This window comes from Lepidochelys kempii, chromosome 6 (assembly GCF_965140265.1).
Source record: "Lepidochelys kempii isolate rLepKem1 chromosome 6, rLepKem1.hap2, whole genome shotgun sequence".
Classification (NCBI taxonomy): Eukaryota; Metazoa; Chordata; order Testudines; family Cheloniidae; genus Lepidochelys; species Lepidochelys kempii.
Genome location: NC_133261.1, coordinates 48,814,248 through 48,840,096, shown reverse-complemented (window position 1 = coordinate 48,840,096; position 25,849 = coordinate 48,814,248). Strand labels below are relative to the sequence as shown.

The following is a 25,849-nucleotide window of genomic DNA, read 5'->3' as shown; positions in this document are numbered from 1 at the left end:
GCTTCTTAATCCGTGTGTTATCTTAGGCAGTCCTCCCAAACTCTGTATATTATTTCCATTTTACAAATGGGTAAAATGAAATATATATCTCATTTTACCCATTTGTAAAATGGTAATAGTATCTAGTTTACAGAGGGTTTTCAGAGCTCTTAATGGAAGATAATATTTAATTTCAAATATTAGTATTTTATTATGCGTGTTAGTTTAAGATCCAACAGTACACAACAGCAGGACAATCTCTATATCAAACAGTATGGATCCAAAGAGGAAATTGTTTAAAGCCAAAGTCAACAGATAGTGGTATTCAATCAAGGAGCATTAATGGAGAACAGACAAAACAGTTCCTCAACTCCAAAAGAGAGGAAAATTTTAAGAAATAAATAAGTCTTTTATGTCTCTTGTTTTGTTCATTCATGCATGTAACAAACATTGATGCTAATGAGTTACATGTGTATGTGGAGAGGGAAGAGTGGAGAGAGAGAGAGAGAGAGAGAGAAATGGAAGTAAACAGTTCACAGACAATATATACAGAATATTCATGAAGAAAAGAATCTTGTAAAGAAGGTGATTAACGTCTTAAGTGTAGTCTAATTGGATATTTTCAATGAAAGTCAATATAATGTCTTCTAAAGAGCTTAAAACTGGTGTCTGAATATGACTTTCTCTTTGGAAAAACATTGTCACAATTTAGTTTTGTGAGTCTCAAAGCAAACAACTTTAATTGCTTTTACCTCATCTAAGCCTCTTGTCTGTGCTCTTAATAGCTTATCTAGAACTTGCCTTCATAGTTACAAAAGAAATAATCTGTGGAAAGAGCAGATATCAGCCATAGTCCTAGAAATATTATTTTTAAATGTTCTTTAGTGTTGCGATAATTTGCAGATTAATGAGTGTATAAAAATGTTTACATCCCAGAGACTCTATGGCTTAGAGAATTGAGCTCTATTAAGTTTCTATTTCCAGTCTTGTCAGGTCAGTAGTAATGAAGCCGTAACTATCTGATGGTTAGATGGCCTATGTGAAATGCATTATTGGCATCAATCTGGTTCCCAGAGAGCATCCACATCATGGAAAAACATCACTAACATGGACAATAATTGGCCCCTTCTTGTCTATCTCAGAAAGGCCAAGGGCTGGATGAACATGAAATTACTTTCTTTTCCCTAGAGATGATCCCTACAAGTCAGAGCTGAGGCAGATTGGTGGAGCAGCATAGGACATTTGCACTGATGCCTTGGAGGTCTTCATCCTCCAGAGCTAGCAATTTGGCACCTTGCACAAGCACTAAATTTACTTCAAGGGTTGAGAGAAGCTTTCTTAAAGAGCAGCAACTGTTTGGAGGCTGTTTTCAGTCTTTACTTAAATCAGAAATTTTAATTTTAATGTGTAGATTCTCATCTGAACTAACCATTTGGTGGATTAGTTCAACTCAGTTTCATGGGAGCTTTTAGGGAAGAAGGCTTCACTTCAAGAACATGCAAGAGTATTAAGACTGCACGATTATCAAAAATAGCTAAATTTCGGTTATGAAGCATTTTGCTTTTTAGCTGTCTGTTGTAAACCTTTTGAATGAGCTCATTGCCTGCTGTGAAATGATCCTAGCTAATTAGCAGGGTTTTTTTTCTTCTATATCCTGTGTGGAGGTTTTCTAGTTCGGTTATGCTCCATGCTGACAGCAAGCACCTTGGTACCATTAACAATCATAAGTCACTTCTTTTTAACACCTACGGAGCTTTTAAGTAGATAAAATATATCTGAGCTAGCAGTGAAGTGGTTATGAATCAATTTCAGAGGACAAATAAGCAAAATAAATTCCACTGAGGCCACTAGGAGGTTTTATAAAATGGAAGTAGATTCCTTTTCTGGTCCAAAAACAGGGAATATGCTGTTTTCTAATGGACCATCCTGGGGAATTCCTTAAGAATTTCCTTAGGGAAACAAAAATGGCAATGGCCTTGAGGATTCAAGTAACATATCAATGTGTTCTTGACTATTGCAGGTCTAATTTGGAAGGTTTCTATACTGTTATACGCTAATTCGCTTCTGGAACATGAATCATGCTGACCTGAATTTGTTACAGCCTGCAAGGGAAATTAATTTGAGTTCCTACGAAAAAAACAGAACAAAACTTTCTCTGTATCATAATGCATTCTGGTGACCATACCTCCTCTGTAAAGCTCATTTACACAAATGAAATATCAGGATGAAGCTGGGCAGGCTGCATTTGCTGGAATACCTGGTACATCATTCATCTGTGGAGCAATTAATAGACATGGTTTAGTTTGTTCCCAAAACAGCAGCTTTCTAATAATGAATTTGATTTATTTAAAATGAGAAAAGGATATCTACTGAGATGATAACCTTGCAAAGAACAGTCTTCATCAAGTACGTGGTCATCATGCCAGTATGGGAGGGATGGAGTGGACTGCCATATGCTCTAACCATTCTGGCTATTAAGCAAAATTGTACCTGGGAGGTTTGAGTAAAGTCCAATACAAAAATATTTGATTACTTTATGGTTCAAAGAAAGCCCATGAAATGAAGTTAACAATGCAGCGCTATTCCTCAGTCTGGCCAAGGCAATGGAAAACTCCTTGCAGCAGCGAATGAAATCCTACATCATATTTAGTGTGGGATATTAAATAATGTAAAGGCAGGGATTTGTGCTTGACTCAGAGCCGTGAAGAGATGATAATGCATGTCTTTGCTATTGCTAATTAATGTGGGCTAGTTCTTTCCTTCTAAAGTTCTGTTGTTTCATAGGGGAGGATCCAGAAACTCGACGATTGAGAACCGTCAAGAACATTGCTGATCTTCGACAGAACTTAGAGGAGACCATGTCCAGCTTAAGGGGAACCCAGGTCTCTCACAGGTAGTGGCATGAATTGCTTCTTTATTGAACAGTGAAATAACTGTGTTCTTATATTACCTGTCCCAACTCTGGCTGGGTTGTGCCCCTGAAAAAATGATTAACACTGACAATGGAGGAAATTAAGTTGGCTAAGCATTTATTGTTCTTTTTTCTTTTACTGAAAGCACAGCTTCTGATCCTTGTTTAGTATTTATCAAGATTTATGAAGAATAAGTGGTGGTGGTGCAGGGAACAGGATGGTTGGATATAGAAAAATAGTCATGGAAAGAGCAATGCTTGTTAACTACATTAGGTGGTGTTTGAATAAAATTATGCAAAGGTTACCATTTAAAATGTTACTTTGGTTTAGTTATGGGTGACTTTAATGCATTTCCCTCCCCAGATCTATAATATGCTGTTTAAACAAGCAGGTGAACTGTGTTTGACCTACTTGATAAAGTGCATAACTTGAATTCCTAACTGGTCTTTGGACAAACAAAGCTTTATAATATTATTAGTGATGCGTATGTACAATTTTTTTAGTAAAGCAGTATTTAGAAATCTCCAGTAATATTTAAAATATGCTCAAGATAAGCAAAAGCTGTGATTACATTTGAACGTTCTATGAGCTGTTGTTTTAAATGTTCAACAAGAGGCTTAGGAGAATATGATGTTTGGCCGCATGAAGGGCCTGATCCTGTGAGGTGCTCAGCTCCCTCAATTTCAGTTGACTAACGATGCTGAACCCTTCATAGGATGAAGCCCTAAATGAGCTCAGCAGATGAAGGTTTGTAGTTTGGCTAAGCCAGTGCCAGTACCTCCACAGATGAACTCCCAGTGCATCTATTCTGCTTTTAAAGTCTCAATTAAAGTGACAGCTCATTATGATTTAATTACTGTAGCCACAGGATACTAAGGCCTGCTCATGGTTCCACAGGATTTGTCATGCTGTGAGTAGCCTGAGCCCATTTAGTCCATTTTAGCCAGAGTCCAGTATAACTGAGGGTAACAGTATGTATATTCAGCCTGAAAGGAAATCGGGGTTGGTTTGGGAGAGGGAAACTGCAGCTCTCGAGGAGGAGGAGAAAATAGACAGCCTATATTAGCATTTGTCATTGAAGGGAAGCAATATACTCGCCTATATAGGCATGAAGAATATAGTGTACATTTGAGCCTTAGAAAATGTATTTAGTGGTCATGAGGTGAAATTGAAAATCAAAGTACTGTGTAAATAGATACAAAATCCTTAAGTTTGGAAAAACATATGAAATTAGCCTAATTTTTATATAACTATTTTTCCCCTTAAATCTTCATTGAGAGAGGCAGAAAGATTGTTAGCTATCTTGAGCATCTCCAAACGGATAGGTTATTTTGTTAATGCAGCTAGAAAGGAGAGAAGGAATCATAAAAATATCTGCTCAAAATCAAAAGTGGTCTTTTTATCAGCTTAAGCCTCCTGCCTGGAATGGTGACAACATCAACTGTGGGTTAGGTTTGACTGAAAAAGGAAAAGTTGTGCTTGGATACTGGGAAGAACCCATGCCAAAAATGAATAAACATACTAATAAGTAAATAAATAAGTAAATAAATAACCCCCTCTCTTTCTGCTCCCTTCCCCAACATAACACTGATGGCCTGGCTAAGGAGACCCTTTATTTTTAAAGTAGTGTTGTTAAGGTGTGTAAAATACATGAAGAGATTTGTTTTAGGCAAATGCTGTTAAGTGTGTCAACTGCAGTTTATACCTTTGCCGCTATTTGGAAGTTGCATTCTTTTATGATGTATGCAGTAGCATGACCTGAAATCTAATGGTTCTATACCATGTCAGTGAAGACTAAATCAATTGGGTTTTTTTAAGCACATTGGAGACCACGTTTGACACCAATGTCACTACTGAAATAAGCGGTCGCAGTATTCTCAGCTTGACTGGAAGACCAACACCTTTATCGTGGAGACTTGGGCAGTCCAGCCCCCGCCTTCAGGCAGGTGATGCTCCATCAATGGGAAATGGGTATCCTCCAAGAGCCAATGCCAGCCGCTTCATCAACGCTGAGTCTGGGCGTTATATGTATTCAGCGCCTTTGAGGAGACAGCTAGCATCCCGTGGTAGTAACGTTTGTCACATGGACATCTCAGAGAAGGGCGGTGATGAAATAGATCTTGAAAGCATCAGCATGGATGCCACAGGCTATATGAGTGATGGCGATGTTCTGGGCAAGAATATAAGGACTGATGACATTACGAGTGGGTAAGTAAAAGTAATTTGGCTCTTCGTGCATAATGGAACTGTGCATTTTTCAGTCTTATACTGTTGCTTTAAATTGATCCATTTAAATGGCTACTTAAAGGTAGCAAAGGGATTGTGCCCATTTTTAATGGGAATATGGAGAGCAAGCTCTCAGCCATACTTGAATGAGTGGTGGCTAGAGTCTTACTCATGCTATCTCTATCTTCCTTTCACACTTAAATCAGAAGTTTCTGTGATTAGTTCTGAATCTCTTGAATCTGCCAGCCTGACCTAGAACTCTTATAGGAAGAGCCTTTCCCACGGAAGCTTGGCACCTAAGGTCTGGACAGAATCTCAAATTGTTAGACGTGTTTGAAAATGGTGGGGGGTAAAATCCCAACTTTTTTCAAACTTCGACAAAATTTCCGTTTGAGTTGTAATCAAAATGTCAGGTGAGGAAAAAGAAAGGATTTGTATTTTAAGTGAATTAGTCACATATTTCTAGTAAATGTCGCAAAGTGTGTAAGTAGCACAGGTTCTTCTCTCTGGCGCCATTTTCAGGAAAGCATTCGTATACAGCAAATCATTTAATCGTGTGCTTAATTCTTCTTGAAGTCAGTGGGATTTTGGCACATGATTAAAGTTAAGCAGGTTTTAGTGTGTTCCTGAAAAAGAACATACTCATGGGCTGCTTAAATGCTTTCCTGAATTAGGGTCAATGGTTGTCAGATGTTTGCTGCAGTATTCAGTGTCCCCACAAGATGGTGAAATTGTGGCATTTTTTACATTGCAACTGAAAGTATTTGCTGTCTGTGGATCCCAGTGATTTCTCTGAACTTGCAGTAGAACATCCATGTGTTTTCAGATCACCAAAGGGATGTGTTTTTTATATTTCAGTGGATGGGGAAAAAATGAGTATGCAAGATGCAACTTAAGGAACAAGTTGTTGATGAAAATGCAGAAATTCTAAATGATGGACAATTTTTAAACTTTGCAAGATTTTATGTCAATATTTTAGCATTTCTTTGGCTGGGAAACTCATTTTTATGTAAATACATCAGCATTTGATTTATGTTATAAAACTCATGATCATTGATGTGAACATGATAATTTTTCTATACCTAGTCTTTTCCTTTTTTGGCAACATTACATCCTTTTTTAAAATCTTTAACAGTTTAGTATTGTTTATAGTAGCAATGGCTTTGTCACAAGATTTGGAGCCTCTTACTGAAACAGAAAGCTAGAATCCAGCTGTTTGTTTGCCAATATGCAAACATTATTATGAAACAAGATTCAGCAAATTTAACCACAGAGGACCCTGGAAACCTCCAATTCACTCTGTTCTATCAGAGAGTTTGGAAGTTTTACTTACATTTTCTTTTTTCCTTTAGGGATCATATACTAAAGAATCCAATGGGAAAGCTATTTGGAGACATAGTAAATTCTCTATTTTATGTAAGGAACTTTTATGTGCTAGTATACAAAGACCCTAAAATCACCCATGTTTACACAAAATAAAGCAGCTTATACCTTTGTTTTGCAGTGTTTATTGTGCTAAAAGTTACCACTCTTTCCTCAAGACAAACAACCTTCACCCCAAACTGGATTTGTAAAATTGACGAGAAGAGGAAGAAAATGATTTTGACTATTGCTGGGGTCATTATAAAAGACCCTAGTGCAAGATCTGTGTGGGTTCTAGACAGTGAATGTAATTTGAAGGGAAGGGCTGGTTTTAGCTATATAACTGAGAGAAGTTTATTCTCATATGGTAAAATACCCCTGTGTAGCGGGAAGACCGACGTCACCGCCTTAGTCCTGCTTGGGCCGTATTTTGAGAATTTAATTGGTGCATGGGTCTAGTGCTGGCCCTCTGAACATCTCATCTGTAGCAAGTCATGGATTATGATAGGAGTGGACAGTAACAAGTTTAAGGCAAAAACATCTATTCTCTCAGGTTATGCCTGCTGAACAGTAGGGTAGGCCTGTCCAGTGAAAAAGAATGACCTTGGTAGAACTGTGGTTTTCTCTGTCTTTACACCTTTTTCACAATATAAATGAGCCTGTCTGCAGAGAGCTGTCATGGTTTTCTCTGTCTTTACACCTTTTTCACAATATAAATGAGCCTGTCTGCAGGGAGCTGGCATGTGTTCTGGACCATGAGTATAAGGCTACTGTGTGTGGCTCCATCTAATGTTTTGCTCAGGAAGTTCATTTCTTTTATCTGAACTAAAAATTGTCCTCAGCAGAATCATAAGCTGATATTTCCAGCTTCAATACCTCACATTCTAAAAGTTCATCTTACAAACAAGGATGTATTTATGAAAGGAAAAAAAAGGGGGGGGGGTTTGTTTACGGTCCTGGATGTGCATTTCCAGAGACACTAGTGACTGTAGAGATCTCCACATATCATTTGTTACTTTGTACTAACTGGTCACCCTGCACTATATAGTAGTGAACCTGCTGAAATTCAAAAATATAACACTAGCCTTTAAAATATTGAATAACAATCTAGAATGGAGCTCACAATGCAATACACATAAAATAATACAATAGATTAAAATTTACCAAGCATTTCTCTCATTTCAGGTATCTCAACATAATAAGTACCAGTGGTAGCATGGCTGCATAGGCCAGTAGAGCAGCCATTAAGTACTCAGTAAGAGCTCACCTGTTGTATGGATATTAGAGAGACAGACTGTGAGACAGGACTCTTATCTGCTACAATTTTTCAAAAGGACTATGGGATCATTGCCTTTCACTCGGACAGCCAACCAAAGACTGATAGAAAGGACCTCAGTTTCAAGCATAGGACCAGAAGCATGGCTGTATATAAATGGCATTTTCCTTTCTAACGTATATGTGTCCTTAATGTAGTGAATCATGTATGCTGCCCTTGCTGACTAAAATATGTTTTTATTTATGTGAGCACTGCAGAGCCAAAATAGGTATGGGAGAGTGAACTGGACTCTTTTTGGGCCACGTATCATTATTTTAATGGTGAACTAAGTTCCAATGGCAGAATCTTTATTATTGGTGATGTCAGAGCCAGAAAGACCAGGTTCACTTTGAGATAATTTATCAAGTTTGAGGTTTGAGCAGTTGGGGGGAAAAAACCCTACCATATTTACTTATAAATGTGTGCACATTTGAAGTTTGAGCAGTCACAGAGACAATGCAGTACCACAGAATGCTGACTTTGGAGACACTCTTTAGAATATAATCGCATGGGAAGGTTTCATCAGAAGGGAGGCAATCCTCCAATACTGCATTGAAATTACAGCATTGGATATGATCCCAGGACCAACTGGGGGACTTGAACCTTCTGTCTTTGAGGCGAGGGTGTTACCCTCAGTGAACCCTGCTGACACCTAATAATGCTGGATTGCTGTCTTCGGTAAGAAAAGATTGTTTTGTAACCTCAGTGTCATGAGTCATCTTCCCTGATGTGAGTTATTCACAACAACAGAAAATGGGATAGCAGTGTATCTCAGTGGGACAAGGGTAATATAGGATTTAGAAGTGAGAGAGCTTGCTTGTAAAGACAGCATTGATGTGGTTTGCTGCACAATGGCTCTTTAAGATAAACTGGAGGACAAATAAGCCCAATATTTTCCTAAGTTATGCTACAGAATGTGGAAAACAGCACAAAAAGGCATTTATAGCATGAATAGCCCTTTATTAGTTGGTATACATTTCACTTTGTCATTTTCAAAATTGCTGCAGTGCTGTAGTTTGAAAAACCTTGGATCTGTGTTTTTATTGGCAAACTGATAGGAAAGGAAGCCAAAATATTTGTTACAGCCAAAATAAATCATTTTAGCCCTTGGTTCCTGAGGCTTTCTTTTAAATGCACCAGGTCATGGGAAGTTCCATTTTTCCTGCCTTCCAGTTCTGGTCAAGAAGGGTTCTGGCAGAAATTAGTATTGATTTCATAAGGTTAGAAAGAGTGCCATTCCTTATGGCCTGATCCAGCAGAAAAATATCTGTGGTCTCCCAAACCTTTGCTAACATAGGAAGACCACAGGTGCTGGATCTGCAGCAGGCTGACCCATCCAGGTAAGAAATTGACTTCTCCTGGAAACCAAAAAGTTGACAAAACAAAGCAGCAGTGGAGAACTTGAATTTTCCTGAAGCGGGGAGCAAACAAGATTCTGTATCACACTCCTCGGTTATTAACTCCTATTGGCTGTGTAGCTCCAGGCTTTTACAGGCCTTGATGTGAAATAATTCGTTCCCCCTCAGTGGGCTTGGAATCATGTAACCTGTCTACTTCAAAACCAAAGCAGTAATTTTAGGGAGACTTTTAACTTCTCCCAGAGCTGAAGAGTGCTATTAACTGGAAAGGGCTTGTGACCTGATGTGAGGATCCACAAGTCTTGAACCCAGATCTGCGAGCAGCATTGGCATCCCAGCCACCATCTGGCAGTTTGCTAGTGACTGGTGAGTGATGTGGCACTGCCCAGGAAAGTCCTGATTGTACAAGCACCCAGTCCCACCAATTGGTCCGGCTGCACTATTTAAGCCAGAAGGAGACACCGGAAGTTGTCTGTGCATCTGAGTGAATTCTGTCTGGCTGATACATAGGCCCCTGCCTTCTTGCCTGACTCCTGAGCTCTGCTTTCCTGACTTGTCCCTGATTCCTACTTCCCTGCCTGTTGCTGGTTCTTGCCTTCTCATCTTATTCCTCATCCCTGCCCTGGTCTCTGGCTCTGACCCTTGGCTCGACTCCTGATTCTCACTCCAGCCCTGATCCTTGACTTAACTTCTGGCTCTGAGCTTTGGCATGACTCTGACTCCTGCTCTAGCCGTCTGAGTCCTGGTTGGAACACCCCCATCCTCCCCTTGATTTTGGTTTAATTGTCAAGAAAGGGCAATTTACCCCAATCTCCCTTTTGCTAGGATGTTCATTTTCCTTCCATTTATGTATGTATGAATTTATTTGTGTGTTTGTACACATGCGCACACGTATTGGGGGGTGATCCCTCTTTGTTTATTTGAGGCTTTGTGGTCTCTAATAATCTTCCTACAAGGATTGTAAAGTGAGGATGTAGAGCTGAAGTGGAGGGAGATTCAAAGGGAGAGCAGGTAGGAGCAGTTTGGGAATTCAGGCTTTCTCGTGGTCTGCTGTCACCAGAATTAAACAGGGCCACAGATGCGGAATTGGGAATGACATTTTAGCTGGCAGATTGTCTATCTTGTGCCGGGTCCTTGGAAGAGATGTATCCACATAAACTACATAGGCCAAAGCAATCACTGAAGCAGAGTTTTATCAAAGCTGAATTTTAATACCCTGTGCCTATAGTACAGCAGATAAGAGTGCCTTACTAGAGAAGTGAGTGAGAGGATGGATTTGCTTATGTGTTGCCTGAGATTAACAAGATTTTTATAAAAAGAAAAGGAGGACTTGTGGCACCTTAGAGACTAACAAATTTATTTGAGCATAAGCTTTCGTGAGCTACAGCCCACTTCATCGGATGCATTCAATGGAAAATACAGTGGGGAGATTTATATACACAGAGAACATGAAACAATGGGTGTTACCATACACACTGTAATGAGAGTGATCACTTAAGGTGAGCTATTACCAGCAGGAGAGCGGGGGGGGGGGGGGAGATTTTGTAGTGATAATCAAGATGGGCCATTTCCAGCAGTTGACAAGAAAGTCTGAGGAACAGCGGGGGTGGGGGAAGATAAACATGGGGTAATAGTTTTACTTTGTGTAATGACACATCCACTCCCAGTCTTTATTCAAGCCTAAGTTAATTGTATCCAGTTTGCAAATTAATTCCAATTCAGCAGTCTCTCCTTGGAGTCTGTTTTGGAAAGTTTTTTGTTGAAGAATTGCCACTTTTAGGTCTGTAATCGAGTGACCAAAGAGATTGAAGTGTTCTCTAAATGGTTTTTGAATGTTATAATTCTAGATGTCTGATTTGTGTCCATTTATTCTTTTACGTAGAGACTGTCCAGTTTGACCAATGTACATGACGGAGGGGCATTGCTGGCACATGATGGCATATATCACATTGGTAGATGTGCAGGTGAATGAGCCTCTGATGTGATTAGGCCCTATGATGGTGTCTCCTGAATAGATATGTGGACACAGTTGGCAACGGGCTTTGTTGCAAGGATAGGTTCCTGGGTTAGTGGTTCTGTTGTGTGGTATGTGATTGCTGGTGAGTATTTGCTTCAGTTTGGGGAGCTGTCTGTAAGCAAGGACTGGCCTGTGTCCCAAGATCTGTGAGAGTGATGGGTCGTCCTTCAGGATAGGTTGTAGATCCTTGATGATGCGTTGGAGAGGTTTTAGTTGGGGGCTGAAGGTGATGCTAGTGGTGTTCTGTTATTTTCTTTGTTGGGCCTGTCCTGTAGTAGGTAGCTTCTGGGTACTCTTCTGGCTCTGTCAATCTGTTTCTTCACTTCAGCAGGTGGATATTGTAATTGTAAGAATGCTTGATAGAGATCTTGTAGGTGTTTATCTCTGTCTGAGGGGTTGGAGCAAATGTGGTTGTATCGTAGAGCTTGGCTGTAGACAATGGATCGTGTGGTGTGGTCTGGATGAAAGCTGGAGGCTAGTCGGTAAGTACAGCGGTCAGTAGGTTTCCGGCATAGGGTGGTGTTTATGTGACCATCGCTTATTAGCACCATAGTGTCCAGGAAATGGATCTCTTGTGTGGACTGGTCCAGGCTGAGGTTGATGGTGGGATGGAAATTGTTGAAATCATGGTGGAATTCCTCAAGGGCTTCTTTTCCATGGGTCCAGATGATGAAGATGTCATCAATGTAGCGCAAATAGAGTAGGGGCATTAGGGGATGAGAGCTGAGGAAGCGTTGTTCTAAGTCAGCCATAAAAATGTTGGCATATTGTGGAGCCATGCGGGTACCCATGGCAGTGCCACTGATTTGAAGGTATACATTGTCCCCAAATGTGAAATAATTATGGGTGAGGACAAAGTCACAAAGTTCAGCCACCAGGTTTGCCGTTACGTTATCGGGGATACTGTTCCTGATGGCTTGTAGTCCATCTTTGTGTGGAATGTTGGTGTAGAAGGCTTCTACATCCATAGTGGCCAGGATGGTGTTTTCAGGAAGATCACCGATGGATTGTAGTTTCCTCAGGAAGTCAGTGGTGTCTCGAAGATAGCTGGGAGTGCTGGTAGCGTAGGGCCTGAGGAGGCCAGACAATCCTGCTGTCAGGATGCCAATGCCTGAGATGATGGGGCGTCCAGGATTTCCAGATTTACGGATCTTGGGTAGCAAATAGAATACCCCAGGTCGGGGTTCCAGCGGTGTGTCTGTGCGGATTTGTTCTTGTGCTTTTTCAGGGAGTTTCTTGAGCAGATGGTGTAGTTTCTTTTGGAAACCCTCAGTGGGATCAGAGGGTAATGGCTTGTAGACAGTGGTGTTGGAGAGCTTCCTAGCAGCCTCTTGTTCATGTTCCGACCTATTCATGATGACGACAGCACATTCTTTGTCAGCCTTTTTGATTATGATGTCAGAGTTGTTTCTGAGGCTGTGGATGGCATTGTGTTCTGCACGGCTGAGGTTATGGGGCAAATGATGCTGCTTTTCCACAGTTTCAGCACGTGCACGTCGCCGAAAGCACTCCATGTAGAAGGCCAGTCAGTTGTTTCAACCTTCAGGAGGAGTCCACCCAGAATCCTTCTTTTTGTAATCTTGGTAGGAAGGTCTCTGTGGGTTAGTATGTTGTTCAGAGGTGTGTTAGAAATATTCCTTGAGTCGGAGACGTCGAAAATAGGATTCTAGGTCACCACAGAACTGTATCATGTTCATGGGGGTGGAGGGGCAGAAGGAGAGGCCCCGAGATAGAACAGATTCTTCTGCTGGGCTAAGAGTATAGTTGGATAGATTAACAATATTGCTGGGTGAGTTAAGGGAACCACTGTTGTGGCCCCATGTGGCATGTAGTAGTTTAGATAGTTTAGTGTCCTTTTTCTTTTATAGAGAAGCAAAGTGTGTGTTGTAAATGGCTTGTCTAGTTTTTGTAAAGTCCAGCCACGAGGAAGTTTGTGTGGAAGGTTGTTTTCTTATGAGAGTATCCAGTTTTGAGAGCTCATTCTTAATCTTTCCCTGTTTGCTGTAGAGGATGTTGATCAGGTGGTTCTGCAGTTTCTTTGAGAGCGTGTGGCACAAGCTGTCAGCATAGTCTGTGTGATATATAGATTGTAATGGATTTTTTACCTTCAGTCCTTTTGGTATGACGTCCATCTGTTTGCATTTGGAAAGGAAGATGATGTCTGTCTGTATCTGTATGAGTTTTTCATGAAGTTGATAGATTTCCACTCCATATGGCTAATTCAGTGCATTGCATAATGACAGGTTTCAGAGTAGCAGCTGTGTTAGTCTGTATTCACAAAAAGAAAAGGAGGACTTGTGGCACCATAGAGACTAACAAATTTATTTGAGCATAAGCTTTTGTGAGCTACAGCCCACTTCATCGGATGCATTTAGTGGAAAATACAGTGAGGAGATTTATATACATAGAGAACATGAAACAATGGGTGTTACCATACACACTGTAATGAGAGTGATCACTTAAGGTGAGCTATTACCAGCAGGAGAGCTCTGATGCCTCGATTGATTGATATTGCAATATGCTCTCATTGCCTATCTAGTTATTGTCTGGAAGGCATCTTAGATTCTGAATTTATTTTCCATTTGCACGCGGTTTGTCAGTCCTTCATTAGGGTCAAGGTGAGCACATTTCTGGGAGAAGGAAAAGAAGGGCTTATATATTTCACAACCTAAGAAAAAAGTTCTTGCTAATAATGGTTGCTTTCTTAGCTATTCTCAGTAAAAATGATTGCTGCTACAGATAATGAGTGGCTAACAAGAAGTAAGGAGAGGTGAGTTGGTGAAGATTAAAATAAAAACCTATTTGACTTGCACATTATTTGAAGTTCAGTTGTCTCTTTTTCCTCAGGTTTCAGAGTAACAGCCGTGTTAGTCTGTATTCGCAAAAAGAAAAGGAGTACTTGTGGCACCTTAGAGACTAACCAATTTATTTGAGCATGAGCATCCGATGAAGTGAGCTGTAGCTCACGAAAGCTCATGCTCAAATAAATTGGTTAGTCTCTAAGGTGCCACAAGTACTCCTTTTCTTTTTCCTCAGTATTTTTCACTGTTTATGTAGCTGTGTAATTCTCATTTTCCGATGGCACTAAAAGCATAGGTATTGCCATTTAGCATGAGAAGCCTATTCCAGGACTGTATGATTTAAGAAGATCTACATTCAAACTTTTTGTTGGGTATCCATTATGCAACTCTGAACCTTTTGCTTTCTACATCTCAGTATGTGTACATGCTGGTTCAAATGACTCCCTGAATTAGAATACTAAGCCCTGGTCTACATTACAAATTTATGTCGGTATTACTACTTACTTACTATTTTCCATACCCCTGAGCAACACTGTTATACTGACCTAGGCCGTGGCATATACCATGCTATGTCAAGCCCTAAGCCTTAAAATTAACTTTGTCTGAAAAAACCCATCAGTGCTGAATTGGCCGTAGCAAAAATCCCATCACTCTTCCAGTAAATTTAATAACCAAAAGCCTGTGCTCTAAAGGGCCAATCCAAATGCCCCTGAAATCAATATTAGTCTTTCCTTTGACTTTGGGGGCCCTAAGGTGGAATTGTCCTCTGGGGCACACCGAACATTTTGGTTCTGGTTTGTGCCATATCTAAGGGCATGGCTACACTTGCAGATATAGTGCACTTTGAGTTAAACCAGCTTTCGGAGAGTGCAGTAGGGAAAGCGCCGCAGTCTGTCCACACTGACAGCTTCAAGCACACTGGCGTGGCCACATTTGTGGCACTTGCAGCAGCATTGGGAGCGGTGCATTATGGGCAGCTATCCCAGCATGCAAGTGACTGCAACGTGCTTTTCAAACGGGGGTGGGGTGGGGTGGAGTGTGACAAGGGAGTGTGTTGTGTGTATGTGGGGGAAGAGAGAGATGGTTTTTGGGGTGCTCAGAGCATGTCAGCATGCTGTCTTATAAGTTCAGACAGCAGCAGACCCCTCACCCCCCACGTCTCTCTCTCACACACAGCATTCCACACTAATGGCTTGCTTCGTCTCAGAGCAGATAAGCTGCCGGCTGTCAGAAATGGAGCTTTCAAAGGGCATATCCGCATTTCTGCAGTGATTCAAAATCAATGACAAGAGTGGCCACTTGACTTAAGGGGATTATGGGATGTTTCCGGAGGCTGATCAGAGTGCAGTAATACAACATCTCGTTCACACTGGCACCATGGCACTCCAGCGGGGGTGCAGCAAACATTATTCCACTTGCTGAGGTGGAGTACCAGCCGCGCTGTAGCCAGGGAGTCAGAGTGCTCTACGTGCCTTGCCAGTGTGAATGGGTAGTGAGCTAGTGCACCCGGGGCTCCTTTATTGCGCTGTAACTCACAAGTGTAGTTATGCCCTATGTAAACTATGAAAGTACTCAGGGATGGGATCATGTCTTTCTTTGGGTCTTTTACAGAGCTGAGCCCACTGCTGCCACTAATGAATAATGATGATAAGAAGATGGAGTATAAGCCATCAAAGTCCTGCATCCAAACACTCCTCATCTTTGGAGTGTTTAAAATACAGATATGGATCAAGACCCAAATTCTGAAGCATGGGCCAAATTGCAATGTTATGGCCTATTCAGTGCAATATGAACTTTGTAACAGTTCTCCTATCCATGCTCTGTACCTTGATTGATTCAAATTAATTTCAGTGGTTTGGTCATTTCATTAGGCACTGCAGTTTAGCATGCATGATAGGACTTGATCTAAGTATGAATAATGAATGAAGTTGAAAACTACAGATACCATATATGGCTGCAATACTCCAACATGACGAAAAATCATTAGAATTTAGTTTATTTTATATTTTCTCTTTCTCTGAATGTGCTATTTGTTCGAACTTCTTTCTGGCTTGCTGGAACAGGTTTCTTACATTTTGATCCTTTTAATACTGTCGCACAGTAAATACTGTGAGGGTAGGTAGTTAATTGATTTCTTTATTTTTACCTGTGCTAGCCCAAGAAATTCTAAGTAGACTCAGAACAACTCAGCCCGCTATCAGTGACCTTTATGAAATGGCGTTAGGAAATTCTGACCCCTCAGAGAACTGTCGAGATATCCAGCTTTGGATGTAGGGAATTGCAGCTGTCCCCATGCTGTAAAAATGAAAAGACAAAAATAAGGTAATATTCAAATATAAAGTAAATCACGTCCTGAGAGCCATGCCGAAAAAGAAAATAAATCAAATATTACATAAAAAAGCTATTCTGAGAGTGTTAATATTACCCATTTAAGCACGCAAGTCAGCAATTGTCAAAGTTAATGTTTCACACTCAGCATTAATTCTGTCTCTTGTGAATAGCAGCACAGGTTTTAATCAGTTATGACAAACTGCTTCACACGTGATACAATTGGATATCACAGAGCTTTTCCTGCAACACTAGGGCTCAGTCCCAGAGGCTTGAAGGCATAGTGCTTACCAACAATAGAGCCTTAGGATACGACGACTCTGCAAAGGAAAACCTGCAGCATTAAGACAGGTTTCAGAGTAGCAGCCGTGTTAGTCTGTATCCACAAAAAGAAAAGGAGGACTTGTGGCACCTTAGAGACTAACCAATTTATTTAAGCATAAGCTTTTGTGATCTACAGCTCACTTCATCGGATGCATCTAAGCAGTAAGTTTCACAACCTGGGTCAATTGACTTGGGCTTGCAGAGCTTGGGCTGCAGGGCTAAAAATAGCAGTGTAAACGTTCCTGCTAGGGCTGCAGATTGGGTTCTGAGACCTCCTTGCTGGGTTTCAGAGTCTAGGCTCCAGCCCAAGCCTGAATGTCTACACTGCCATTGTTAGCCCTGCAACTCAAGTCCCATGAGCCCACGTCAAGTGACCTGGACTCTGAGGCTTGGTGCGGTGATGCGGGTTTTTTGTTTTTTGTTTTTTTGCAGTATAGACCTATCCTTAGAAATCAATGGGACTACACATTTTAAGAAGTACTACACCAAGTCATAAATGTTTGCAGGATCCAGACCCTTAAATAACTTAGTTGGAGTTACTCGACTGCACAACAGTCAGGAGTAGGAATGTTTTAGCCAGTGACAGCCAGAAAATCCCTTATCATTATGGGAGAGGGGGAAGAAGCTCACTGGATAACACTGTGGCACCTGGCTTCCAACACCCATGTGGGCTTTCTGCTTCTTCTCTCTCTGGTCCCTGGTCAGAGTGAAGAAGTGGGGAGAGCAAGGGGGAGGATGTCTTGATCTCTCCCAGTTACCCTCAGATTGGCACTATGCCATAAAACAGAGTCTCAGGGTTTCTCCAACACCCACCCACACCAACTCTCCCAGGAACCTCCAGCCCCTCAGCAATTCCTCTTTGAGACTTGCCCATACTAACTCCCTCCAATATTCTGGAACCCAATGGCTTTGCCAGGACCTTTGGCTGTGCTAGCAAGCCCATAAACCAGGGCCTTCAGCTCCCTTCCCAAGCCTCATTTGATTCTGGCTGGTTTGGGAAATAGTTTCCTACCTGCCCAGCAGGTTCCTGGGGGCAGGGAAAAATCAATTAGTTTGTTCTCAGAATTGAGAAAAGTCACATATGGAGCTGCCACAAAATTTGTCAGGTGGGAAAGAGTTACACTTCAGGAAGGGCGGTGGGGGGGAGCTTGGTTCATAGTCCTGTCCAAGAATGCCACAGGTTGCTTTGCCTTCTCTACAGCTGGGATAGAGCAGGCTGCTACTTACGCAGGCTACTTCTACACTTTAAACACTGCAGCAGTGCAGCTGTACTGCTTCACTGTAGACATTACCTTCGCCTACGGGAGTGTTTCTCTCATTGGTTTAAGTAACTCACCTCCCCAAGAGGCAGTAGCTAGGTCGACAGAAGAATTGTAGTGAAGACCAGGCCTCAGGCAGCTGTCATGCCATAGGTGGCTATGGTATGGCAGCTGCCTGAATGAGGCTGCCAGGGGAACTCCTCTCCTGTCTCCCACCAGCACTTCTAGGAGCACATCATCTAATTTCCAGGCTCCTCTTCTCAGACGGCTACTCAGCAGCATCCAGAAGAGAGAGAAAGCCAGTGTGTTGCTGTGCTGAATGGGAGCCCTGAACAGCTGCTCTCCATGCCAATGCCTGCTTACTTAGCCACAGTTGGGAGTTGAAAAGTCTGGAGTCCCCCACCTCCAACAAATGCCATGGTTGCTCTCATCAGCCAATGAAGGAGTTGTATTGATGGATTTATATAAGGAGGCGAGAGAATGGAATAGTTGTTTGTTTTGTTCCCAGGGTCAGGCTGGAATGTATAAGGAACAGTATTTTAACCAGGGAGTGTCACATTTATCGCCAACTGAGGTGAAATTTTTGTGTATGGATTCTGATGGCACATCACTGTCGTGAAAGAATGAAGGGAAGAGGTGATGCTGCTGGGATCTCAGTGTGATATTTTGGCTAGACTGTGTATAACAACCCTGATTCTTAGATTTTTAGATCACCCACTTTACTGCAAACAGTGGGGAATCCTTCCTCTCACACTCCTGCATCCTGTGTCACCTTCCCAAATCCAGCTCATTCCACCCTTGCAGCTCCCCCACAACTGGGCTTCTTCCCCACCACCCTATAAGGACTGGGAGAGCTATCCGCTGTAGTGTTTAAGTGTTGAAAAGGTGAAGGGAAGTGGAAAGTGATAATCAGCTGCAAACGTGAATGAAGCCACACCAGAACGAAAAAACAGAATGGGCAAAAAGAACAGAAAAGAGCTCAATTGTGATTCATGGTGGGTCACCTCTGGGTCACTTTCATGAACTGAGATCTATAACATCAAATGACATTTGCTATTGTGGGCTGCTGCTTGGTGCAAGAAGAAAATGAAAGGCAATTAGCCTCCACCTTCCTTCCTTTTCTTTTTTGGATCTGTAATAAACCCCTATCTACATACACATGTAGACACCAGAGCAGGAATTGAACTGAGGGCTTTCTGCACCAAAAATACAGGTTTACTATTTGAGCTAAAGGACACCTCATTTAGCTGTAAGAAAGGAGAAGGCTGTAGGACCAGCCACAAGAGGGAGATGCAATCACATACACTAAACCAAAGGATTACAACTCCACATAATTTACAATTTAGATTGTCTGCATTGAAGAATTGGATATTAATGCAATTTGAAATGCAACTACTTGTGTCTTTCTAATTGTCTTTTCCCTGTTTTTGAAGAAACAGCACTGCCCTGATTTTTTTGTATATGTTTTTCTTCAAAAATAGCTGGTTTTCCTGATACCATTAAAAGGGAGAGCTGGATAGTGGGTCAGTGTATTTAATCTTATCATTTATATTATAATGGCTTAGGTTTGAATAGTGCTTCAAAGATGAATACAGGGCAAACTCCTTCCCTGTGCAGCTTACAATTTAAAGCAGAATTGGCAAAGGGAGGCTGTATCAGTGTCTGAAATGATTGCCTAATGTCCAGTACGGGAACAGGATTTTGAACCAGGACAAGCATGTGCATTTTAATTTTTTTAAGATCCTCTGACCCCAAGAGAGGCCTGCAGAAATAGGGACAAATGGACTCATTTTAATAAAGGCCCAGTACTACTGTTAGTATGACAATTATCAAAACTGCCACTAACTCTGGTTGTGCAGGATTGGACCCTACATAGGCAACTGTGACTATAAAGCATACAGAACATATGACTCATATCTGAGTTCTAATCTAGTACAGCAGTAAGCACCAAATCTCTTACAGGAGATGATGTGCTTGATACCCATTCTTCTAGCAAAGGGAAGATCTCTTTACTGTAGAATATCACCAGCACAGCTGTGGACTTTATAATAAAGTGTGAACCCAGGAGACCAGGCAAGCAGAAATATTTTTAGACCTCAGCTGAAGTGACCAAAAATTGTTACCATGTGAAGGCTGTTCAATGGTGTATGGGAAATGTGTCCCAGTTCTATTCCCAGTGGAGAAGTATCCTGGAGAAGTATGCATTTCACAGAAACCACCTCCCCATGTTAGTGCCTTTCCCAGCAGAAAGGGTCAAGATTAAATTGGCATGGAGAATGAGCCCTCCATGGGGGAGCTGCTGCTTCCACTGCTAATGATATAAGTATATTGCATTTACCTGGTTTCTCAAACTAAGCTGTGAAATTCACTCATGAGATTTTATTAAAAGAAATTGCCTTTCTCACCTATCTCTTAGATGGCTATCTCCTTCTTCGCAACCACAAACAATGATTGCTATTCCGGAGAATGCAAGGCATGGCTGGGGGCAGAGGGGTTATTCCATACTCAGGGCTTGTTTCCCCCCACCCCCCAAAGTTCATCTGTATTGCGCAATCTAATTAGATGTAAAGTGCAGTGCACACTGGGTATGAGCTGATGTGAACCTGAAAGGAAATATTTGGATTACAAGTTGAGTATTTTGGCCTTGTGACAACAGGACCGTGCTGAAAAAGCTCAGGACCTGAGCCCACTCCTGAATGCCTTCGCTGAATTTTGAAATGTATGTGAATCAAAACTTGGAATTTAAACCAGAGACAAAACCCAAGCTGACCTTGCTTGGCTGGTTATTTATTTCTTTATTTTTTAATTTAAAGGCAGGCTTTGTGGGCCGGGTGTATGTTCCAGCCTTTGGCGAGAAAGATAAAATGCTGTGCTGATAGTTGGCAGTGGCAGGATGATGGTGGTCAGGAAAGATTGATTGGTGACAAGAATTTGGCAAAAAGTGAGAGACAAGCATATGATCCAATACCAGAATATTGTCAGAACAAAAAAGGCAAACCAAAATTATACTAAACTGAAAAGTTTCTGGTTAGCAGTGGTCCTTCAGTCAGTCGAGCAGCAGTAATGATCTTCAGTTTAGTCATATTTTAAGACAATTTCCTGTTTTCATCAACAAGCATATTTTGATCACATTTATCATACTTTGTAAGCAGTAGTAGAGATGTGCTGTTTACACACATCAAAGCATTAATGGACTTTGTTCTTGTCTAACTAACCACATTGACTGGCTGTTGTGCACTGACACTTAGCAAGTAGTAATACCCATGACACTGTAAGTGAAGCCTAGAAGAGTAAATGTTTGTATTGCCTGATTGGAAACTTCGATATGACCTATCTTTTGGATTCACTATCCTGTTTGGAGTTTGATTTATTTGAGATGATTAATTTAATTTTATTACTGAGGCAAAAAAGTTCTTGGAATGTCAAGAGTGTATGTTGAAGCCTAGACTATCCCTTAGGCTGTATATACTCACAATTTGAGAATTCTGCTCTCCTGGCTATCTGTTTTGAAATTTAGCAGCAAAGTTGAATAAGTATGGGAGCTGTCAGATGTGTAGCCATAAGCATGTTGTTGGTGCTCTGTATACATGGGCAAGTACAGAGTGCATACAAAAGTCAAGTGACTTGGCCTGCTAAGTAAGACTTTGGTTGATCTGTGGTATAACTTGATCCTGTTTTCTGTATGTGCACTTAAGGAAGGGGGAAAAAATCACTTAGGCATCAGAAACATCCTAAAAATATTGAACTTGGAAGAATACACTACACCATACAAAGTTTCAGGGACACCTACGGGGTGTAGTTGGCAAACCAAGAGAGCAAATCAAAGATCTAAATTGCCAAGGGAACTGAAAAACAGTTGAAACAGAGGAGAGCGGGGCACTTTTTTTCTTTTGCCTAGAAAGTACTATGAATTGTTTTGTTTCCATTTGTGCCATGCACTTTTAATACACTATTAAGGACACTTGTGTAAACAACACCTGTGCACAAGTGTGGAGAGGCACAAAGTGTGGAAAATTAATTGTTTTTCCTTGTTGTTGAGAAGTAAAAATACTGAGATGAGTCCTGAGGGATAATCTACAGAAGGTATGTGGATTAGCTCCTTATTATCAGTGCTTCATTGTCCAGTCATTAAAAGTCTTCTTTTAGTTAAGTCTAGTAAAGGCACTCTCTCCATTGCCTGTTGTTAACCTTGTTAAAGCATGGCTGTCAGATTCTCCTGAGGAACTGCAATTTACACATCTGCATAAAAAGTGACAGTGTTTGGAGACCTCTGGTTGTTATTACTGAAATGCCAGAAAAGTTCCTGAACTATGTCATTTGAACTTTTGTTCAGCTGCCATTTTTAAGATATTTAAAAAGTGTTTGACATTGAATGTGCTAGTGATGCAGTAGTCTAATAAGGCAATTAATATATTGTCTTGTAAAGACAAGTAAAGAAATTAAAGAATACCAGAAGAACTATGGGTAAGCATACTGGAGACACTCTATCACAAGGGAATAAGGAAACTTTCCCTGGGCTAATGGACACAGCGAGTATTGTGGACGAGTTGTGGTTAGTCTCAGGCTGGGTGAAGAGGAAAGAACATCTTCTTAGGTGTAAGAACCCGTTGCCACACACCAATAGCTGATGATTTGGGACACACACGGCACTGAACTAGAGGGTAGGTCAACCTTCACAGCGTCAAAGAGGAACATATTTATGTAGTTGCTTATCAGGAGTTCTACGGGGAACATAAAGACCAAAATACGCATGAGAGAGAAAATCCTCCCTTAGGCTATTCTAGCATCCTGCATTTCTGCTTTGGAGGTACATCTGCTAGATTCCCTTAGTCAGCATAGTGGATAAGGCTTAATGTTCTTCCTCATCACTAAAAACACTAAATAGGCATATCACAATATATTATAAGGTTATTAAATACAACCCCTTGACACTGGCTAACACAAATCCCAGCTGCTATTACAGGTGCTTAAAAGTAGTGAATTGTGATGTATCAGGACATGACTAGATAAACGTTAGTGGTAGCATAGGCATTCAATTTCTTCTTGCCCTGCTTCACAATTTCTTTCTTGTGAAGGCAAGAGTATGAGAGTCTATATTCCACCCCCTTGGACAGAGTGTTGTGAATTTGTTTCAGAGCCATTCATCTGTACAGCCCAACATACAGTCCAACCTGTTTTAAGTGACCAGTGATGGCATGACCAATGCTTAACAGAGGTAGACAGGTACTTAATAATAAGGTGTAGGATTGGCCCCTAAATTATAATAGGAAGCAGTTATGGCCAGTAGTAAGTGTTTGCAGAATTAGGCTCTTAATGATATTTGTGCTTCATAAGAACACTTCTGTAGGCCTGCCTTTTTTCTTAATTTCCCTAATATCTTTATATTAGGGAAAGGGGGTCTCATAGCCAGTTGGCGCCTCTGTTTCCCCTCCCCCGCAGCCAACCCATAGGAGACAGAAAAACCCACTTCCCCATTCCTCCATGCACAATATACTAGATGGGGCCCTCTGCAGCTCCCCCATTTGGCCCCAGTTTGGCGTTAGGGCATCACTCCTTTTAGTCGAACCAAATTTCCCCCTAACTGGGGGTGGGGCACCCACATTCTTTGATAGAATTTATGTATAGTAGCACTCCAGCTGTAAAACTTTTAATTCTACAAGCTGTGCTACCTATTTGACAATGTTAACTAAAACTCCTGTCTATCTAATATTTAAGAAAACAATCCCATGGTGCCATTTTTTTTATAGAGCGAGGTGAGACTACATAACTTGTAGCTGTTATAAGATTTGAGTTCACATATTTTCTTTTTAGCACATTTTAGTTTTCCTTTAAAAAAAAAAAGCAGTAATAAAACCTGCACACATCCTTATCAAAGGTGTTGAGCACCTGCAGTTCCATTGACTTATATTGGGTGTATGGATGCTCAGCGCCTCTGAAAATCTGTCCATGAAAAGCTATTGTTTGTTCCAGCTGGCACAAGTACAGAGTTATTTGAATGTATCTGATTGCTGCACATATATACAGAGGGTGAACTCCTGGCCTCATTGAAATCAAGAGGAGTTTTTCCATTGACCCAGGTTTCATCCAGATTCTTCATATTAAGATTAATTAGTGTATGTAGTGTGTATACACAGTATCATAATTTTCAAGTAGTATCACATCTATTTTAACTTTAAAAAAATAATCTTGGAAATTAGTTTATTTTATTTAAAAGGATTAGTTATATGCCAGATGAGGATGATGATGACAAATGCAAACCTACATGCTACATTTTCAAAGTGTGTAACAGATACACTCACAATAATGTTTCTGCATTTGAGATGCAAATCGGTCACTGAATGTGCAAACGAGTAGTTGCAATTAGCTGATTTGCATATGCAGGTATGAGTTTTTGCAACATGCCAGTAATATGCACATTTAATGATATGGGTTTAAATAATGAGAATGGTATCTTTTTTCTATCTTTTGTTTTTCTTCTGTGATTGGCTCACAACAAAATTTGCTCTTCCATTTTAAGGATTTTATGAGTTTCTGACCAACAGAATGGAAGACCTGATGTAAGCTATGCTATAGCAGTTCCGGAGGAACAGTTATAATTCTTATAAGCCTACTTGTTTATTAAATTTGGAGAAAAGCATTGTATCTTGTCTCTGTAGACACTGGAGAACTGAAAATAACCTTGTCCCTAGTTTTACTAGCTTAGCAACCTCTTTGTAAAACTCCCCACGGGGACTCTTCTGTTGTTCTTGAACAGGCCCAGTACAGACCTATATAGCTAAATCACATCTAGTGCAGGGTTTTTCTTTTTTTTTTTTTTTTTTAACCTTCCTGTCTCATGTAATTGTAGTAATTGAGTCTGGCTGCACAGTCAGCTAGGTTTGTTACCAGAGACATTGTGACAGAAATGATACAAAAGTGAGAAGACGCAGCCAGTGCTCTCTGCATCATGATTTTTTCCCTCTAATCCATGGACATATTATGAGTTTAAGGCTGGATTGACTGTTCTTTCTTCTTGTGAGCAAAAATATGCCCTAGTAAGACAAATCAGTAACTGGTTTTGGTACTTTTAAAACAGAGGAAGAGATCCTATATATATATATATATAATTTTGGTGTTGTACCACTATTTCCTTAAGAGTGACAAAAGAATTGAGAGAATATAGCCATTTCAATTTACAAGTCAATAAGGTATGTTGAACTGCATGCCAAAGATATCAACTCTACCACTGTAGTTGTCGCATATTTATTTGATTATAGTGTTATTAAATTGTTGCACAAATACGTACAGATATAAAGCAAGAACAAAAATATCCTGTTTTCTTTGGACTTTATGAACTTCTTTGCATATTATTTTCCAGACAATTTTAAAAATCTAGTTCAATTGTTTAATGTATTTGTATTATTTATACCACTGTTAGTTGAAGAGTTATTCCAGAAGAAAAGAAATTGATCTATGTATTATCTTAAATCTTTGTATTAATGTGCCATGCCGTGTTGTTTTGGTATTGTTGGGGATTTTTTAGAAGATTGGGTATGAGATTATTGCATTTTTTAAAATTTACCAATTAAACAGAACATTGTTAAAATATCTCGCATTGATTTAGTGCAAATATTACACAATGTTTGTGTTTCTTGGGGACATGCTTTACTTGCTTTGGAGCATAACTGTTACACTCATTGAATTCAGTGAGAAGTTTAAAAAATATTGATATTTGACTTAAATTTTAAAAACAGTCTCAGATCATGATTCATAATATCAATAATGAAAAATATATTAAGGGTATTTAAAAAAACAACACAACATTTGGGATCGGGTATCATCTGAGATGTGTTTCAGTTCTTCATTTCTCAAACTGCCTATATAAAGATGTGTTGCACTCACTGTCAGCAACTCCATTCATTTACTTTTTTTAAGCTATTAAGAAGAAATGCTTTCCTTTTTTAAGGCAGAAATGTCTTTTAACTATGT

General features: G+C 40.4%; 1 protein-coding gene across 6 annotated transcripts in view; it reads left to right on the top strand.

Annotated features, from left to right (window-relative positions):
* NAV2 (neuron navigator 2) overlaps window positions 1–25,849 on the top strand; it is a 679,973-nt gene that overhangs the window by 536,615 nt on the left and 117,509 nt on the right. For all 6 annotated transcript variants that reach the window (XM_073347852.1, XM_073347851.1, XM_073347849.1 and 3 more), the window contains 2 exons: window positions 2,764–2,872; window positions 4,710–5,099. In XM_073347852.1, coding sequence (XP_073203953.1) covers window positions 2,764–2,872; window positions 4,710–5,099 — 499 coding nt within the window. The remainder of the gene's footprint in view (window positions 1–2,763; window positions 2,873–4,709; window positions 5,100–25,849) is intronic.